Source organism: Cnephaeus nilssonii (genome assembly GCF_951640355.1).
Source record: "Cnephaeus nilssonii genome assembly, chromosome: 7".
In the NCBI taxonomy this organism is placed as follows: domain Eukaryota; kingdom Metazoa; phylum Chordata; class Mammalia; order Chiroptera; family Vespertilionidae; genus Cnephaeus; species Cnephaeus nilssonii.
Genome location: NC_137078.1, coordinates 56992018 through 57009921, shown reverse-complemented (window position 1 = coordinate 57009921; position 17904 = coordinate 56992018). Strand labels below are relative to the sequence as shown.

At 38.0% G+C, this 17904-nt stretch overlaps 1 protein-coding gene across 2 annotated transcripts in view; it reads left to right on the top strand.

Moving 5' to 3' along the window:
* PDE4B (phosphodiesterase 4B) overlaps positions 1 to 17904 on the top strand; it is a gene marked incomplete at its 5' end in the record, with an annotated part of 436891 nt that overhangs the window by 72403 nt on the left and 346584 nt on the right. The window contains one exon of one of the 2 annotated variants that reach the window (XM_079777599.1): positions 2185 to 2420. The exons of the other annotated variant lie outside the window; for it this stretch is intronic. Within the exon in view, the coding sequence (XP_079633725.1) occupies positions 2185 to 2420 (236 nt within the window). Of the gene's footprint in view, positions 1 to 2184; positions 2421 to 17904 lie in introns of those variants that run through there. 2 annotated transcript variants of the gene reach the window in all.

Genomic DNA, 17904 nt, shown 5'->3' with positions numbered 1-17904 from the left:
GCCCCGCTCCCACCACTGCTGTTCCCACTCACTGATGGCACTGGCCTTGCTCACACCCGCTGTTGGCGCGGAGCGATTGAGGCCAGAGCCAGCAGTGGGTGCAAGCAGGGCCAGCACTGTCAGCAGGTGCAAGCAGCGGCTACTGCCCTGATCACCCTTCAGGAGCATGGGGTGGTGGAGAAGCCCTCAGGGGCAGTCAGGATTAGGACCGACAGCCACTGCTCGTACCTGCTGATGGCACCAAGTGATCAGGACTGGTGCCGGGCACTGGTAGCGGGTGTGAGTGGCGGCTCTGGCTGCGGGTGTGAGTGGGGCTGGTGCCAGCAGCAGGTGCAAGCACCAGCTGGGACTGTGGCACACGGGAGCAAAGAATTTTCAGTAACCACCAGAGGCTCGCCCTGATGACAGTGACTGGTGCCCCGCCTTGGTCTGGCACCCCCGCTCACCTGCTCCACCATCCTGCTGCAGTCAACACCCGCCATGTTCCGCACACCCCCCCGGTGGTCAGCGCATGTCATATCAACCGGTTGTTTGGTGTTCTGGTTGTTTGCTATTCTGTCTATTTGCATATTATATATTTGCATTTTATTATATAGGATCACTTTCCCCAAGGGCTGGCGTGGGGGGTTTCTATTTTCCTATAGGTTGGGTATGCTCTTATCCAGCCCTTTAGCTATTCAGCCATAGTATATGACATACATGAACGACTTTATTAAGGTGGAAGTCCTCACACCTTAGAGGAAAAAAACAAATGTCTCCCCTTTTCACTGAGGTCTTACTGTGAATCCTTACCTGTTACTCTTGCTGACCAGCCCTAGTTCTGCTTTTTTCAAATCTGTGTGAGATGAGGCTGGCCCTGGTGGCAGTCATTGCCAGTGCAAACTTTTCACAGCATCCGTACACTTGGAGCACCACAGTGTTCTTTTTCCTTCCTCATGCCTTTCAAAGTATAGAGGTTGCACATTCAGGTTACAGTGATCTGCTTTAGAACTTGAGGCATTTTGGGGACTCTCCTGCCCATGTATCTCATTTGCATGTCTTTGTGAACAAAATACACAACCACACACAATTGCAAGTAAATATACCCATCTACAGACAGTGTTTGTACACCTACTTGCACACACACAAGCATAAGGGTACTTCTTGACCTTGGACTCCGCACTTGAACTGGGAGTTATTACCTCCATTTCCATTCTGGGAAGCTTTGGCTTTCAGAAGTGATTTTGTATCTAACGGAGAGGCTGCTGTGGGCAACCCATGAACAATGAGCTTAAACAGAAGAATGAGGGTAATGTTTATTGGAATAAAGATTAACTTTAAATTCCTCAGGGGAATGAACCAAATCCAGTGCTTTCCTGTTAGCTGACACTTTTTATATTGATGCTGTCTTGGATCTTCAGGAGAAGGGCGGGGTGGGGGGGGGGAATTCAGCAAATCAGCTCTTTCATTCAGCAGTGGAATCTGGGGGGCTGTTTTTAGCTAGGCTTTCCGACAATCCCTGATTTAATGTTTTCGCTCTGGTGAGGACAGTAGCTTCACAAATTTTGTGAAAATCTGAGCAATGGAGAGTGTTGTTCAGGGGGAAACAGAGTGCAGTTGTTTAAATAATCCTGGGCCAATAAGCATTTGGTAGGTGGAGTTACTGTTGTGTGCATTTGCGGAGCAAGATAATTCTGAATGAAGACTTTAAACACCACACAGGCTGACGGGCTCTGGTTCTGCTCTTTGTGAGAACAAAACAAGTGACCAGGCGGCTAGGTTTTGCTTATTGTCCGTTGGTGAATGCAGCTTTTTGATAAGATTTTTAAAAATATACATGCAAAGGATTTATCAGAAAGCCTTATGAATATTTCATTAGTTGATATAGTCAACTGAATGAATTCAGTGAGTGTCAGTGTGTAGCTTGCAGACAAACCTCATCCACCAGGAGGCTACTGACATAGGAAGCACTTTGGCGCATTTTCAGAGGCAAAGCCGGGCTGATAAAGCTCCTTGTGACAGCCTGACTTGCCATTCTTCGAGTATGCTGCTCTTGCTCTGAGCAGTTCATACACTGGAGCCTCGGCTTCCAAAATTAAACTGGAAATAGTTTGCAGACTTACCAGCCTCCTAACCTGCAGCTGTGTCTCTGGTATGTTTGAGGTTTTTGTTTTGGATGGTGAAAGCTAGCGCTCCACATAAGACATGACAGCAAAAAATTCTTCCAAGGAACTTACTGCTTCTGAACCTGAGGTTTGCATCAAGACTTTCAAGGAGCAAATGCACTTAGAACTTGAGCTTCCGAGACCAACGGGAAACAGACCTACATCTCCTAAAATTTCTCCACGCAGTTCACCCAGGAACTCACCATGCTTTTTCAGAAAGTTGCTGGTGAATAAAAGCATTCGGCAGCGGCGTCGCTTCACTGTGGCTCATACGTGGTAAGATGCGATTTGGAACTGTCTACACTAGTGCTTTTCATTAGTAAGCAGTGATTTCGAAATGTAGAGTATAGAAAATTTGAGTTTTGTTTATAATACAGATCACAAGTGTGAAATGAATGGAGAGTGGGTCAGCTGAGGAATACGTAGTGCACTGTGTGTTAAATGATCATTGTGCTGTTTCCAGATAAAAGAAGCCTCTGACTGTGGGGAGTCTTTGAAATTACTGCTTATAAAAATGCCTAGCTAATTCCAGGTAAATTGAGAATTGAAGGGAGTTAAACAAAAACACTCAGTTTTTTTGTCCTGTCTCCATTGAGGTGATGGGTGACTTTTTTGTATGTTTTGTGGTTACTGTTGATGACAATTTGAGTAGTATATTTTCGGTACAAGATAAGTGTTTTAATCTTGGTTCTAATGTATTTCTGAAGACAATGTCTGAAGTAAAAGTTATTTTATTCTATTGCAATGTTTGTAGTGGGTTTTAGCTTTATTGACTTTATCATTACTCCACTTCAGGAAAGGGAAAATTAAGTTCCCACTTCTGAAATTATAGTTAGTTAATTTTCTTTGTGATTAAAAATGCTATTATCTTTAAGATCCTCTTATAAAAAAAGTTACTTAAATTTTTGATAATAATAAATAAATTTCCAATTTACTTGGAAATGCCAATTAAATAAATTCAAGAACAGCTCTGTAAAAATTGCCCTGAACAATAGGCTAGCTTCCTTAAACTTGTATAATAATGAAATAAAGAAAAATCACAATAGAAATTAAACTTTAATTATAAAAGCTATGCCATTTCAGATTTCTTTGAAAAATATATTTTCATTCAGTTGAAAATACCCTTCAAAATTGGGTATCTGTACCCCTATAGTTTTTATTTAATGGACCATAGCAATGAATGGAGCTAGTACCTCTTAATGGTAATTCTAACACAACAATTTTGTGATTGTGTACTAGATTGCCAACACACATTATAAACTGAGCATATCTAGTTTTTGAAATTAATATTTACTTGAATTCTGTTGTCTAATCTAGTGCACAGTGCATTGGTAAATTCAAGTTATCCCTAGAAATATGTAGCTTACTTTTCATGGCCACCACATGTTTAGCCAAAACATACTTTACCTAGCTAAACATGATATGGTTGTTTTTGTTTTCTAACAATGGACTGTTGTTCATGTAATTGGTTTATTGAAGAGCTTTGGTCATCTTTTTGATGGATTAAATCTTATTTAATCATAATCTCAGACTTGTAGAATACACATGATGAGTTTTTAAAAATCTACCAATGGTAACATTTGTATGAAGAGAAGATTTATATATAAGTATGTACTGATTTAAAGAGGTCCTCTCTCTAATGGTATACCCTACCCTTAGTGCATATGTATTTCTATGTAATCTGTTAAGTAGTATAACTGAATAGAAGAAGGTATATGGGTTTGTTAATTAGTTCTCATAAATAAAAAACAAGGATGAAATGCATATACTATAGTTAATAAACTCATATTTTTTACTACTTGGATTAATATTAAGCCATTATTTTGATCAGAAGGACATTTAATTTGAGTAAGCTAATTTTCAGGTAATGGAAAATCTTCATAAAATCTTGGTAATATTTTCTTTATTGTAGAGTTCCTGAAGATAATAATTTGACCTTTCTTTTATTTAGAGTACAGTTTTTATGTTCTAGGAACATAGAGTAATAATTATTGTATTTTTCTTTCCAAAAAAAATCCCAATTCTAAAATGATTAAAGAGTAGTTTTACTCATTCATTATACAAATTTTCTTACAACAAGTAACAAAAAAGAACAACTAAAAACTATCTGAGGTAACTTATTGCAATTAAAATGATCTTCTAGTTAAGTTAAAACAAAATTTTCTACAAATGGCTAAAAAATAAAACACATGGCTGGTACAATGTAATATAATGTAGGGTTAAAGAATACATTCATCAACACACATACTTTATAACTTCAGTTGTGACTATTATCCATTTTCACCCTTTTTCTCCTTCTAATTCATGTACTCCCCTTCTTATGTTGCTTAGTAAAGCTGTATCACAGTTTGTCTTCAGCTCCTGATTGTGTCTATACTTATGTTTATTTCTATTATTTTGTGTGAGTGTATGTTTAATATTTTTAAATTTTATTTTCATGAAATATCCCATATTTCTTTATGGAAAATATACACATATCATATATTTAAATGACTTTCTAACTAATCTTAAAAAGTATGTGCTTTTTTTAAGCATCATATGGAATAGTTACATGAGGAAATAAAATCATAAGTACTTTATTTTTGCCTCATTGTCATGATGAAATGTAACCATCCTTTCACGATCAACGATTGGTATTTTCCAAACCATGCATTTAAGTTAGAAATTCCAAGATATGCACTTAGAAGTCTCTAAAAACATGTTATTACTTTACAGTAGACAGTAGACTTCTTTTAAGAAGATTGGATTGTTTTGATTCCAGCATTGAAATTAAAGTAATTTTCATGATGAAGCTAAACAATTCAGAGGATACAGTTTATTTCTAAACCCTTTGGACAATTTTTTATCTTTAGTTATTTGTAGATTTCATATTTTGGTCAGATGAACATGTAGTTCTGGTTTTGAAAACCTACATTGTGAAGTGTGGGCCAATGGCAGAAGATTTTTAAAAAATACTTGTGAAATACCTACTCTGGGGTTATTTAGAAAATATCTGGGCAGAAAAAGTAGATATTCAATGTGCTGTCACTAATCAGAATATTTATACAATCCTAAATCTGGAAGGAATTTGGGTGATTATTTCATTGCTTTCTTTATCCTGGGGCAGGACCACAATTGCTCCATCTTTGACATATGGAAATCTGCCCCATTTTTAAGACTCTGGAGAAAATAACTCTATCACCTCACTCAATACACATTCTCACTACTTCACAGTCCAGGTATTGGAAAATTCTTCCTTATGGTCAACCTATATATAATATACTAGTGGCCTGATGCACAAATTTGTGCCCATTGAAAGGAAATTAATTAGAAGAAATATTTTAATATTGCTATTCACCCTTTCTCTATAATAGAAGTGTCAACCAAATTCATGATCAACAATGACAGATCGAAACACATGCGTGTGAATGGCGCCAGCGAGAGCTTTATATGTATCACACATGCACGAGTTAACTTAGCCTCTTATATATAGAGAATAAACTTGCTTAATTAGACCTGCTTTCTGATTTAGCTAACCTTTTTCCAGCCCAGTGAAGCACCCCAACTTCTCTTTCAGGTAATTGTCAGGAACACAGCAGTAAATATCAACATGAAGCAGATTATTATTGTAGATCACGCAGGGAGAACAAAGGATAAAATATTAAACTGCAGCAGTGTTTGACTATATTCTGCACAGTGAGAAAACCTGAAGTCATTTTCAAGGTCCACTATTTCTTACTTCTTTTCAGTTGTGTCAAGTTTCTAAACTTTCTAAATCTCTGTTTTTCGGCTAATGAAAAGAAAATAGGATTCCACCAAGTCTATCTACCTACTCCAGGACTTCTGTGAGGATCAAATGAGATGAGGCACAGGAAAATGCTTCACAGACATTTGGTTAAAGTGTGAAATGTTTTCACCTGGCTATAAAGCAAGCCGTGTTCTTGGGCTGAAGAAGCTGCAAGGAGGCTAGTCGTCGCTAGGGAGAGGAAGCCAGGCGTTGCTACGTGATGTCATTACCTGGCTCCCACAGCGACTGGTTCAGGGCTGGGCTGGGCTGTGGGCCGCATTTTGTGCCATGGGGTCTTGGCAACATTGTCTGCGATTTGGTGGGCTGTCGCTCCAGGGTGGTGGCAGGCCTGTGTCCCACTTAGGGGGCACCAGGTCCGCAGTGCTGTTTCTCTGTGTGTGTCATGGCAGCTCCTGCATTGAGCGTCTGCCCCCCTGGTGGTCAGTGCACATCATAGCACCCTGTCAGAAGGTCAGACACAGCATATTAGCCTTTTATATATATAAATAATATGTATAATTTGTATTTTGGTCTTCAATGTATATTAAGACTTAGAAGACCCTGCATGAATCTGAAGATCATTATTAACTGGCCCCAGGGTTTTCTTTTTTCATTCACTCAACTTATGGAATTGAGCACTGCTGTGAGTAAGAAAAAAAAAATTCTCATTTAACCCACATGGATCCCAATGCCTACAATATTTTAAGTTCTTTACTAGAATGCTCACATATGTTATCTCATTAAAGTTTCATTTGACTATAAGAATATGCTAAGTTCATGTTCTTTTCAATATTACATGTTGCAGATATAAAAAATCTTCTGAACTGCTTTAGCTTCTTCCAAGTGTTTCTACCTAATTAATCATTGTTTCGACCTTGAGCCACCATCCCAAATTTCCAAATTCTGAAACCCAGAAGTGGTCATCACACTCATTAGATGGCATGAAAAAATATACATGTCACACTTTGCCAAGTGTCAATGGAATAGTCAGCATTGCTAAATGGGGAGTGGGGAGATTAATGCCAGAGTTACTATTTATTATTTATCCCCAACCCCAAATCAGGGGTGAAAATTTCTGAGGCATAATATAATCGTATCTGGCTTGTTTTTTCTTGACTGGTACTTGCCACACAGTGTCCAGCTTTTTCAACCTTGTTTCCTTTGCTGATGTCCCAACCTTTTTCATCAGTTCTCCTCCATCACCATCAGCCTGATGCTTTCTGAAAGAAGGTATTTATGACAGTCTTGAATACATCCTGGGCCTATCAGACACCTCTTCTCTATACTCTCCTCATAAAGAGCACATGTATTGATTGGTGAGACCCATGCTCTGTTTGTCCATGCTTGCAGATAAATATGCATGCACAGGGAACACTATTCTTTCAATTAGGGTTAGTATTAGAAAAAAGACTTACTTTTTCTTCTTTTTCCCCTTATAGTTCTACATATATCTTTGAAATCTTCCATGAAATATGAACTTTTGTGCCTAATATGCAAATGCAGAAGTATTAACATAGTTCATACTCTAAAGGAACTTATATCTGATAAGGCAAAGCTGGATAACTGGAGAGGAGTAAAAAGAAAACAGTGAAGTTAGTACATGCTTGACCTTCCTGTAAACTTGAGGTATATTTGTTGTCTTAGGCAATTTAGTTCTGGTTTGTTAGCTAAATCTACTAAATCTGTGCTTGTATTTTTCAATTTTCTTAGATTATTTTCTAGCAATATTGGAAAATTTTGAGAAATATTTGTGTCTGTACATACTTACAGATGAAATATTTGATTGAACAAGACATTTATTGAGATTCTACTATGCTCTAGATCCTACACTGGACTTAGGAGATAGGAAGTTAGAAAGAGAGAGTCCTTGTCTTTGAAAGAACTATGTAGTACTAGAAAACAAGTTTATGCATTAATAACTAACCAATGATTTGCAAATAATATTGAAGAATGATGATCAACTTGTTATTAGAGCATAGATTAAGTGAGTACTGATGGAGAGTAAGTCAATGTGTTAGGGAAGGTTTAGATAAGAGATGTTATATGTATGAGATCTAGAAGAATGAATGGGAGTTTTTCAGGAAAAGAGAGGCTGGAAGGGTATGTTTTTGTGTGTGGTTTTTTTGTTTTGTTTTGTTTGTTTGGTTTTTGTCCAAGGAAACAATAATAAGGAAATTCTATTAACAAATAATCCTATATAATAAAACCCTAATATGCAAATCGACCAAACAGAGGAATGACCGGTCATTATGACACACACTGACCACCAGGGGGCAGATGCTCAATGCAGGAGCTGCCCCCTGGTGGTCAGTGCACTCCCACAGGGAAGTGCCGCTCAGCCAGAAGCCGGGCTCACGGCTGGTGAGCGCATCAGTGGTGGTGGGAGCCTATCCCGCCTCCACAGCTGTGCTAAGGACCCCTCGGGGGATGTCCGAGGCCGGCAGGCGGACATCCCCCGAAGGGTTCCGGACTGCAAGAGGGTACAGGCCAGGCTGAGGGACTCCCCCCTCCCCAGTGCATGAATGTCGTGCACTGGGCCTCTAGTAGTAATAATAGCTCACATTTATTCAGCACTCAAAATGTGTCTGATATTGTTTTAAATATATTTACTTATTTAGTCTCATAAAAAGCTCATGAGTATAATTATTTTCATTTTATGGGAAAAAGAATAAAGCATAAAGAGGGTAAGTAATTTGCCAAAGTTACACAGCAATTAAGGGTCTGCGTTGGGATTTGACTCAGAATATGAAGTATGAAGGGAAGTGAGCAAAGTTCACTGGAATTACAGCCTAAGATGAAAGGCGGCAAACATGGGAAGTAAGACTATATCTGTAGATTGGAGCCATGCTTTAAGGGATTCTGGGCTTTATTCCATCACCAGGAAGCTACTGCAAGGTTGTGAGAAAGGAATGGTCATAAATAGCTTTTGCTTTGGAAAGATACGTTGCAGGCCTTGTGGAGGGTGCAGTGGTGGACTAGGAGATTAGAAACAAAGGGGAAAGGGAGAATGTGCATTTGAGAGATAATGACTTCTAATTATTGTGTAAATCCCATAATCAAAAACTCTGTTTATACCATTTTTTATGACTTAACAAATTACTGTTTATAGAAACTGAGAGGCAAGTATTCAAATTTGGTATCCCTTGCATTTATCACCTACAATGTGATGTTATGGATGGTACTAGCTGATACACTACCCCCAAATGCACCAAACAATCACAGCTGAGGTGCCTGGGAAGATGAGTGCATTTGGGGAAAACCCTAGTGCTCAGTCCTAATTTACCAGAGGTGCTTTGTGTTGTGTTTTATGTATAATCCTGGTGGGTTGGTTTTTTTTTACAGAAATTATCTTAGTCCACAGTCTGAACTAAATGCCAGTGGAAGTCTATGCCTCACAGCCTGAGTCTATTGCTTTAATCAGAGCAAGCATTTTCTCAGTAATGCAAGTCTATAAATGGTGTTTCCATGGCCTCCTTAGTGTTTGCAAATCTTCAATATATTGGATTTTAAAAATGCTTACTGTAAAAAAGGGCTTTGTAAAGTAATGATGAAATCCCCCAGGGCCCATGCTGGAAGGTGGCCCAGCAACCATGCCTGCTGTCCAACCGCTAAAGTCTAAGCCCCTTTTGCAAAATCACATTTGCTTTCTTTTCCCCTTCCTCTTTTGTCATCTCCCAGTTTTTCTCCATAGGTGTTTATAGTGCTTATTTCTCTAACATCACTGTCAAGACACCAGCAACAATACACTTGAGACATTTAAATGATTCTCAGAAAAGAATCTAAAATGCTTACTGTGGTTGACAAGGCCCGACATTATCTGGCCTCAGGCTACCTGTGACCTCATTTCCTGTTCTCCAGCCAGGTAGCCTCCTTTCTGTTCTTCAGCAAACCTAGCCCGCTTCCACTTGTGGGCCTTCACACTTAGTGATTGATTACTCTGCCTGGAAGATGTGGACATGGCTCACTCACTTCCATTCAGGCTTCTACTCAAATGTATGTACTAGAGAGGGCTTCTCTGTTTCCTCTATTTAAAAAAGCACCCTTCACTTTCTAGTCCCTTAATCTACTTTATATTTCCTCTATGGCATTTACTATTACCTGAAAATGCATCATCTGAAAAGACATATCTGTTTATTATATTGTTTTTACCTTCTATTGTCTACCAATCCTACTGCCTTGCCCGAGGACAGAGATTTCGCCTTGTTTACTAAATCCCAGGCACCTACAAGAAAGGCTAGCACCTAATATATATTTGTTGAGAAAAAAAAAAGGAGAATGACTATGGTTTATGTTTCCCACGGCTTATTCTTTGAGCACTCTTCCTTCAGCCCAATATGAAGGAGGAGGAAAGGAAGCTTAGGTGATGCTTCTTCTAAAAGCATTCTTATTCATCTCATAACAGTTGTGTTGTTCCCTTTCTGACAGTAAGGCTACTCTCACTTGCTTCCTATTTTTGTATTCTAGGATATTGCAGATACAGGTTTAATTATAACATCTCACTAGAGGCTAAGTGTTTTACATGGTAGTCTATTTAATTAAGCCGCAGTGTACAAATCATACTATCTAGACTGTAGTGCTATAATGTGAATATCTGTCTGTCGCATGGTACAGTTATTTATTTTAGGTATTCCTCATGCATCACACAGCACAATTAGTGCCACAGCTCAGAAAAGCTCTATAAATCTCTTACTGTCTGAGTGGAAATGTTGTACACAGGAATCTGTTTGTTATCTGTCCTTTAAAATGTTTGCACATCATAGTATATTACATCATTTACCTATATTTTTTCACTGATGCAACATTTAAAATAAGAAATTTGAGCTTTTTATAGGATTTCCTGGGTAACTTGGAAGTAAGAGTTGGTGACTTGCAGAGTGAGGCAATTGTGAGTTAACAACTCTTATACTGTAGAAAAACCATCACCAGGAGTAAAAAAATTCTGTCTCATTTTCCACTGAACTGAGAGGTTGGGACCTCTGTCACTCATAGTAATTGTTTGACACAGATATGTTTGAATCTCACTGTGTAGTTTTGGTTGAAAAAAGAAATGTGTTGACCTTCTCAGATTGCTTCTTGCTGGAATATGGGCATTTTCTCTTTGAGGGAGAATAAGAAATGGCAGCTTCTCCAGCCCTTTCCTGGCAAACAGCACCCGTCACAAGGTGTGCTCCCCGGGCCGCCTGGCTGCTCCTCTCCTGGCCTACACCCCTCACAACTCAGGCATACTGCAAATTGCACAGATTGGAAATAAAGGGGTCTGGGTAGTGTGGCATCAAGGAAAAATGCTTTCAAATTATATTTTCTTTAAATCAGTGTTCTAAGAATCATTTTGAGGATTCCATGAGAAGTAGGTTTGTGACAATCTTTTTCCTGGTCCTGGATCAAACAAAGCCATATAGATGACTATAGGGTTGGAAAACTTTGGAGGCATCTCATACAGATTCCATAGTCTCCAAGCACTTGAAAACCACCAATTTAAGAGATAAATGACTGGAGAGAGAAAAAAATTTCTATGCAGCTGTGCTTGATGAAGTCATAGAAATTTCCAGATAATTTATAACATTAAAATTATATGCATCTAAGATGTCCAGGAGGGCAGAAGGGAGGAAGGATCTATGAGTCAAGGAGAAATCACTTGTAGTGAAGACTTAAAATAAAGATAAATAAAAAATAAATTAAAAAGTTGAAAGGATAGTATAACAAATACCCTCTATCCAGATTTACTAGTTATTAATGTTTTTCCACTTTACCTCTGTATTTCATACATAAAATCATATATATGCTTTCTTTCATTTGCAGAGAGCACATTTTGATGAAGAGCAGTGTTTTTTGGGATCAAAAGGAAACTCATCTATTTTTACAATTATGGAATTATTTCCATTACATCAGCATATTCTCATACCATAATTTCAGAGTTTAATTCTTAATACTATACTCACATACTGACAAATTATGAATAAGTTTGTAGTCACATTTTTAAAAGTCAACTATTGAAATATAGTGGAGGGCTAGAGGTGTCTACTAGTATAATAGCTGTGACTTTTCCTGGTCATGAATTATTTGTTTGAGATGCTTGAAACAGTTTCTAAGAGGATAGATGTCTGTAGCATTCAAATTTTTCTGCCCCAAGAAGAAAAGTTATGTTTTTTCCTAACCCTATAAAAAGTGTGCCATTATTATGGTACATTATATAATGTCTTAACATACTACACATGGGGTTCTATAATTGTACTATTTTGAAGTTACCTTGAATTTTATTTTTTAGTGTTAAAATATTTGTTTTATGCTATATTATCTGGAGTCAAGAAAGCTATATTGGGTTTAATATTTTCTCTTGATTTGCTATTGAAAGTTTAGATTAATCAGTTAGCTATCTTGGCCCTCAATTTCTTACTTTGCAAAATGGAGAAAATAGCCTTATGTTTAAATATTTTCAAATGTTAATTTAAATTAAAAAATATCTGTCCATGTAATCCACTATCTATCTCCTCTGATAATATATTAGAGTACTTAGCAAAATACTTCATGCATTATAGATCATGTAATAGATGCTACTATTTAATTATATTACTAAACATCTAAACATATACAAACATCCACATTATTGTCAGTCTTGGTGGGTGAAGCAGAAATTATTTTTTATTATTTGGAAAGCATCCACTGGGTATGGAATGTGTCAATTTGAAAGAGACAAAGTTCATGTGAGTTTGTAAAGAAATAATTTTATAATTCCACTGTGTAATCATTTGATGTACTAAAGAAACAAAATATAACTCATTTATTATCATTTGATAATCATATTTTAATGAACCAAGTGTGAATAGATTATATCCCCAATAAGAAAATTTATAGCTTTATTTGGCTGCTATATTTTAAAATAGCATGTGTTACCATCCACTGTGTGAAAAAATTAGAAGAGAACCAATTTGAAGTAATTCCATCCACTTGCACCAATAAGCTTGAATCTCAAAAGAAAATAAAGGATAAGAAGATGCCTTTTCTATTTCAGGAGCCCATATGTAAAACTTCAATATAAGATTCAGTGCACGAATGCCTTGGGAAAATTCCAGTGTTATAAGACACTCATTTATCTCAAAATGTGTCCTTGCCACTTTCTATTCCTCCACAAATTAATAAGCTCACACTATTTGTTACAGCATAGAGCTTCTGAGAGGACTTCTGTGACTTAACTTGGCCATGGTTACCTCAGCAGTTTATTCAGGAAAACTCTCTCACCATCATAACTATTTAGGCTTTCTGAAGAGAGATTGAAGAAGACAGGACAAAGAAACCAAGAGATCCAAGTCTTTCTTGCTAGTGTCTGAACTGCCCAAGACTTCCTGAGATTTTACCATTAAAATCCATATGAAATTTCAACTTCCTGGGGATAATTAAGGCTGTGGTCCTTACCTCTCAGACTACTCAGGCAGGTCTGAGCTTACCCAGAAAACAGAGTGTGTCTCCAACAGTCTATATTTACCAAAACAACACAGGTGTTAGTGGCAAAACAGCACCAAAATGTTTCTGGTGATTGGACCTTGGTTCAGTAACCTCAGAGCTTGAGTTCTGGCTAAGAAAGAATTCAGAGCAAGACTCGTATATTAGCAGAAGTTTATTTATAAAGGCTCAGAGGTAGAAGAGGTAAGCTGTGGAGGAAGTGAGCCAGCTGGGCTGTGTGGGTTCAGGAAACAAGTTACAGAGGCAAAAGAAGGGCCCCTGGAGCTTAGGCAAAAGAAAGCAAAGAGACACACCTAAAGGAAAAGGTGAGGGAAGCATGAGAGAGGGAGAGAGAGAGAAGAGAGATCAAGTGAGCTAGAAGAGCTAGAGGTGGATCCTCCATCCTGAGGGATTTTATCCCCTCTCTAAAGGTGGGGATCTTAGGGGAGGTCCCAGAGGAGGACCTCAATAGAATATTCATCAACTTTTCTAGGTGTGTCCTTTCAGGGTTGTGGTCTCCACAGATTGGTCCCTGCCAGGGCAGGGGGTCAATAGTCATGGGTCCTGAAGTCAGCCATGGTGTCAGCCCACCTGGCCTTACTGCTTTTCTGGGCCTGGAGCTGAAACTCAATTGAGGTCGAGATGTTATTTTTAGTTTGACCAAAACTCTGTCTCTGTGGTCAACAGACCCAAGACTCTGCTCCAAGATCATTCCAGGCAGGTCAGAACCTCATTGTCCTGAGGGCTTAATGCTTAAGGGAGTAGTTGAGCAAGGGCTTGTGTGGGAGTCACATGAGGGGTTCTACCATATGATTAGCTACATGCTAGGGAGGAAAGGTCAGGGGGTCTAAATCACATGACCAGCAATATGCTAGGGAGGAAAGGTCCTTGTTTTCCCAGTTTTGCCCCTGGTGACATTCCATACCTGATCTATTATTCCTACTCTGCTCATGCCTGTCTAACCACACAAGGACTTTTGGAGGCTGGGTAGTACAGTGCCAAGAGCACAGCATTTGAATCCCAACTACACCTTTCTTTACCAGACACTAGGTTATGGAAAAATCATTTAGCCTATGTTAGTTTCTTTTTCTGTGTCTGAAAAATAAAAAAATATTATTTGTATCTCATTAGGCCATTATGAAGATTAAATGGAGTACTGTGTGTATGATGTTTAGCATAATCCCTGCACAATGGTAGGTAAGCAGCAGATATTAGTTCACTAACATATCCAGAGCTTATGACTTCATATAAAAATTTATAATGTATATCATAATATAAATTACTTAAATATCTATATATATAAACAGGGAATATGCTAATTAGCCGGGTGTAATGATCCTTCAGGAGGAGGTTGTATCACAACCGCTCAGGAGGAGCTGCGGCAGATGAGCAGGAGGGGACTGTGTGCAGCCCCCAGCCCCAGCGGCCTTGGGGAGGCTGGGGCTGGGGCTGGGGGCAGGCCAGAGTGGAGACACAACACACAGGAGTGCCTGCCCTCACCCCAGTGGACACAACGCAGCGGCCAGTGCTATGCAGGTCAGGCGCGGCCCCCCGAGGGGTGCCTCCTCACTTGGCAGGAGGCGGGGCGCCTCCTAGGAGATTTTAATCGCACGCTGGTCCTCTAGTTTTATATGATATGATTTCATTAAATACGTTTTTATTAAGCAATTGTTGTGCATAATAAATTTATTCTTTTTAGACCACTTAGAGAATACTTAGTTTCATAGGGTAGTACTTCATCTTAAAACCTATTTAAGTGTTTTACCACAGTAAAATAAAATTTACAAAGAAAAAGAAATCACTATGTGTTAGGAGGTTTAATCAGTATTATTCTTCAGAGATGACTGCAAATTACTTTGGCCATAAAATAATCTTCATTCTTTAAAATTCCAGTTATCTTCTTGAAATTCATACTTGTCTCCATTAGTGAAACTAGATGCTAGTGAAACACTATTTCTTTAAGTTAATTTCAATAATTTCTAATGCTTTTTAAAACTGATGTTTGTTTTTATTTTAGTTATTTTTAAATCTTTATTGTTGAAAGTTTTACATATGTGCCCCTCTTTCCCCTATTGACCCCTTATTGCCCGTCTCCCACCCACCCCCCTGCCCCAGGCCTTCACCACTCTACTGTCTGTGTCCGTGGGTTATGCATATATACATACAAGTTCTTTGGTTGATCTCTTCCCGCCCACCCCTGCCTTCCCTCTGAGATTCTGAAGTCTGTTTTGTGTTTTTTTAATGTATTTATTGTTGACACTATTTCAGATGTACCCCATTTGAAGAGATTAGCAAAAACTGATTTTCTTTTCAAAGTACCAGAATGTCACTGAAGTTATTTTCCCCGTCTTTAGAATCTAACCTCCTAGTGATTTGTTTATATGAGAAAGTTTATTCATGAGCGGCAATGGGAAAGGAGCTCAATCTGGAGTCAAAGAGTCTAGACATGCTAGACATGAATCCTGGTGTCGCCACTTACAAACTGTTTTTTGTTTGTTTTGTTTTATGTGTGGGGCAGAGGTAGTCATTTAACCTTTTAGAAACCTCAACTTCCTCATTTGTAAAGTAGAGAGAAAGCAGTTCTTTCCCTATTCATGTATGATATTTATAAAATTAATTATAATTGTTATAAAAACACAGAAATGGAACCTACTTGCTGGAAGAAGAAAGATCCATTTGTAGGACAAAAGTAATGTTCAACTAATACAATGAATACAAAGCAAAGTGATTGGCTTAAATGGTGCATGTTTATTTGGATTGTATGTAAAGAGTGTCCTGTTAATAAACATTATTCAGTACCACAAACATTGTATTTTATAAAAGGGAGGATTTTCTGCTATATTGGACTGCACAAGGGAGAGACTGTATGGAGACGCAAGCTAAACTAAATGGTACCTTTGGATCTTATCTACCCCCTTAAGTCTTTACATCACTTTTACGCTTCCTGCAGAAAGATAATGGGAAGCTCATATAACCAATATTCAGTGCAGTGAATGTTGCATTTAACCTTAACCAGATGACTTTATAGCATTTAAATCAAATTGCTCTTTATTTCTTGGTTGTTTCCAAGAATATTTAGGGATGAAAACAGAAGTAAAGGTTATTGCTTCTCTTTTGATAAAGACTTCCTTCTCACATTATCATTGGTCAGGTTGATTTTGTCTCCTAGCAATTGAAAGGCATTAAAAGATTATATCTTTAAGACAAGGGTTCTGTTCAAATGAATTGATACTTCATTGAAAATAGCTATTCAAATAAACTGAAAGCTTTGCAACAGTGCAAAATAGGGTAAAATACTTTGGACTTCACAAAAATCATGCCAATTTTATGGTTCTGTCTAAATTAACAAAAATAAGGTTTTAAAGGAACTTATCTGGCAATTATATATTAAATGAAGCAGCCGAGACCTGTTTGGCTCAGTGGACAGAGCGTCGGCCTGCGGACTCAAGGGTCCCAGGTTCGATTCCGGTAAAGGGCATGTACCTGGGTTGCGGGCACATCCCCAGTGGGGGGTGTGCAGGAGGCAGCTGGTCGATGTTTCTCTCTCATCGATGTTTCTAACTCTCTATCCCTCTCCCTTCCTCTCTGTAAAAAATCAATAAAATATATTTTTAAAATAATAATAATAAAATAAATAAATGAAGCAACTGCTTCATCTGAATAAAGCTTTACAGAGTCTAATATTATGAAAGAGCTATCTCTATAAACACAGCACTAGCTTGGGATTCAAGGGATTCGAGTTTTAATGCCAGCTAAATCCCAAATGCCCAGTGAGCCTATATGCATACATTTTCTGCTGGTAGCTTTTTTTGTCAAATGAATTAATAATTACCTGCTCTACCATCCTTACCTTATACATAGATATGAATATTGAATACCAGTGGTTATAGAGTGATTTGGTTTTCTGCAAAGTAACTTGGTAGAGACATTCAGAAGAAAAAAATATTCTAGGATATTTTATGCATATGAAATTTTTAAGAATGTGACTCAGCTTTCAAGTACATTAATGCATTTTATATTTTATGTGAACCCTAACAAGGCTTTTGCCAAGTACTTTGAAAGTTGAGATGTTTATATTTATTTTCTTAAAGCATTGCTGTATTTGTTAGTCTTTTTCCAATGGGTAAAAGCTGGATAGATGTTGCTTATTAATTATGAATTAATTAAGACATTGCTTATGAATTAATTCTGATGTATGGCTTGTATTTTCATTTTGTATTGATTCCAATCAACAAATATTCATTGTTGAATGATGCAAACATGATGCACCTTGCCATCACGGAGCTTTGTTCTAGCTAAGGAGAGCATATACTGTCTTGGCTTGTGAAATGATTTTACTTGATAGATATAAATGTTGCAAGTATACAAGCAAAAAACATAATGGCTCTCCCACTGCTACCAAGTGGTGCCAATCTGATTATGAAACTGAAGGTGTACAGAACAGTGGTGCTGCTCCTCTTTCCAAATGCCTGTGAGCTTTGGATCTGCCCCTGCTATGGTGACTTATTTCGTTCAGTAATTAATCACTAGGTTACTATGCTTGGGAATCTGGTATAG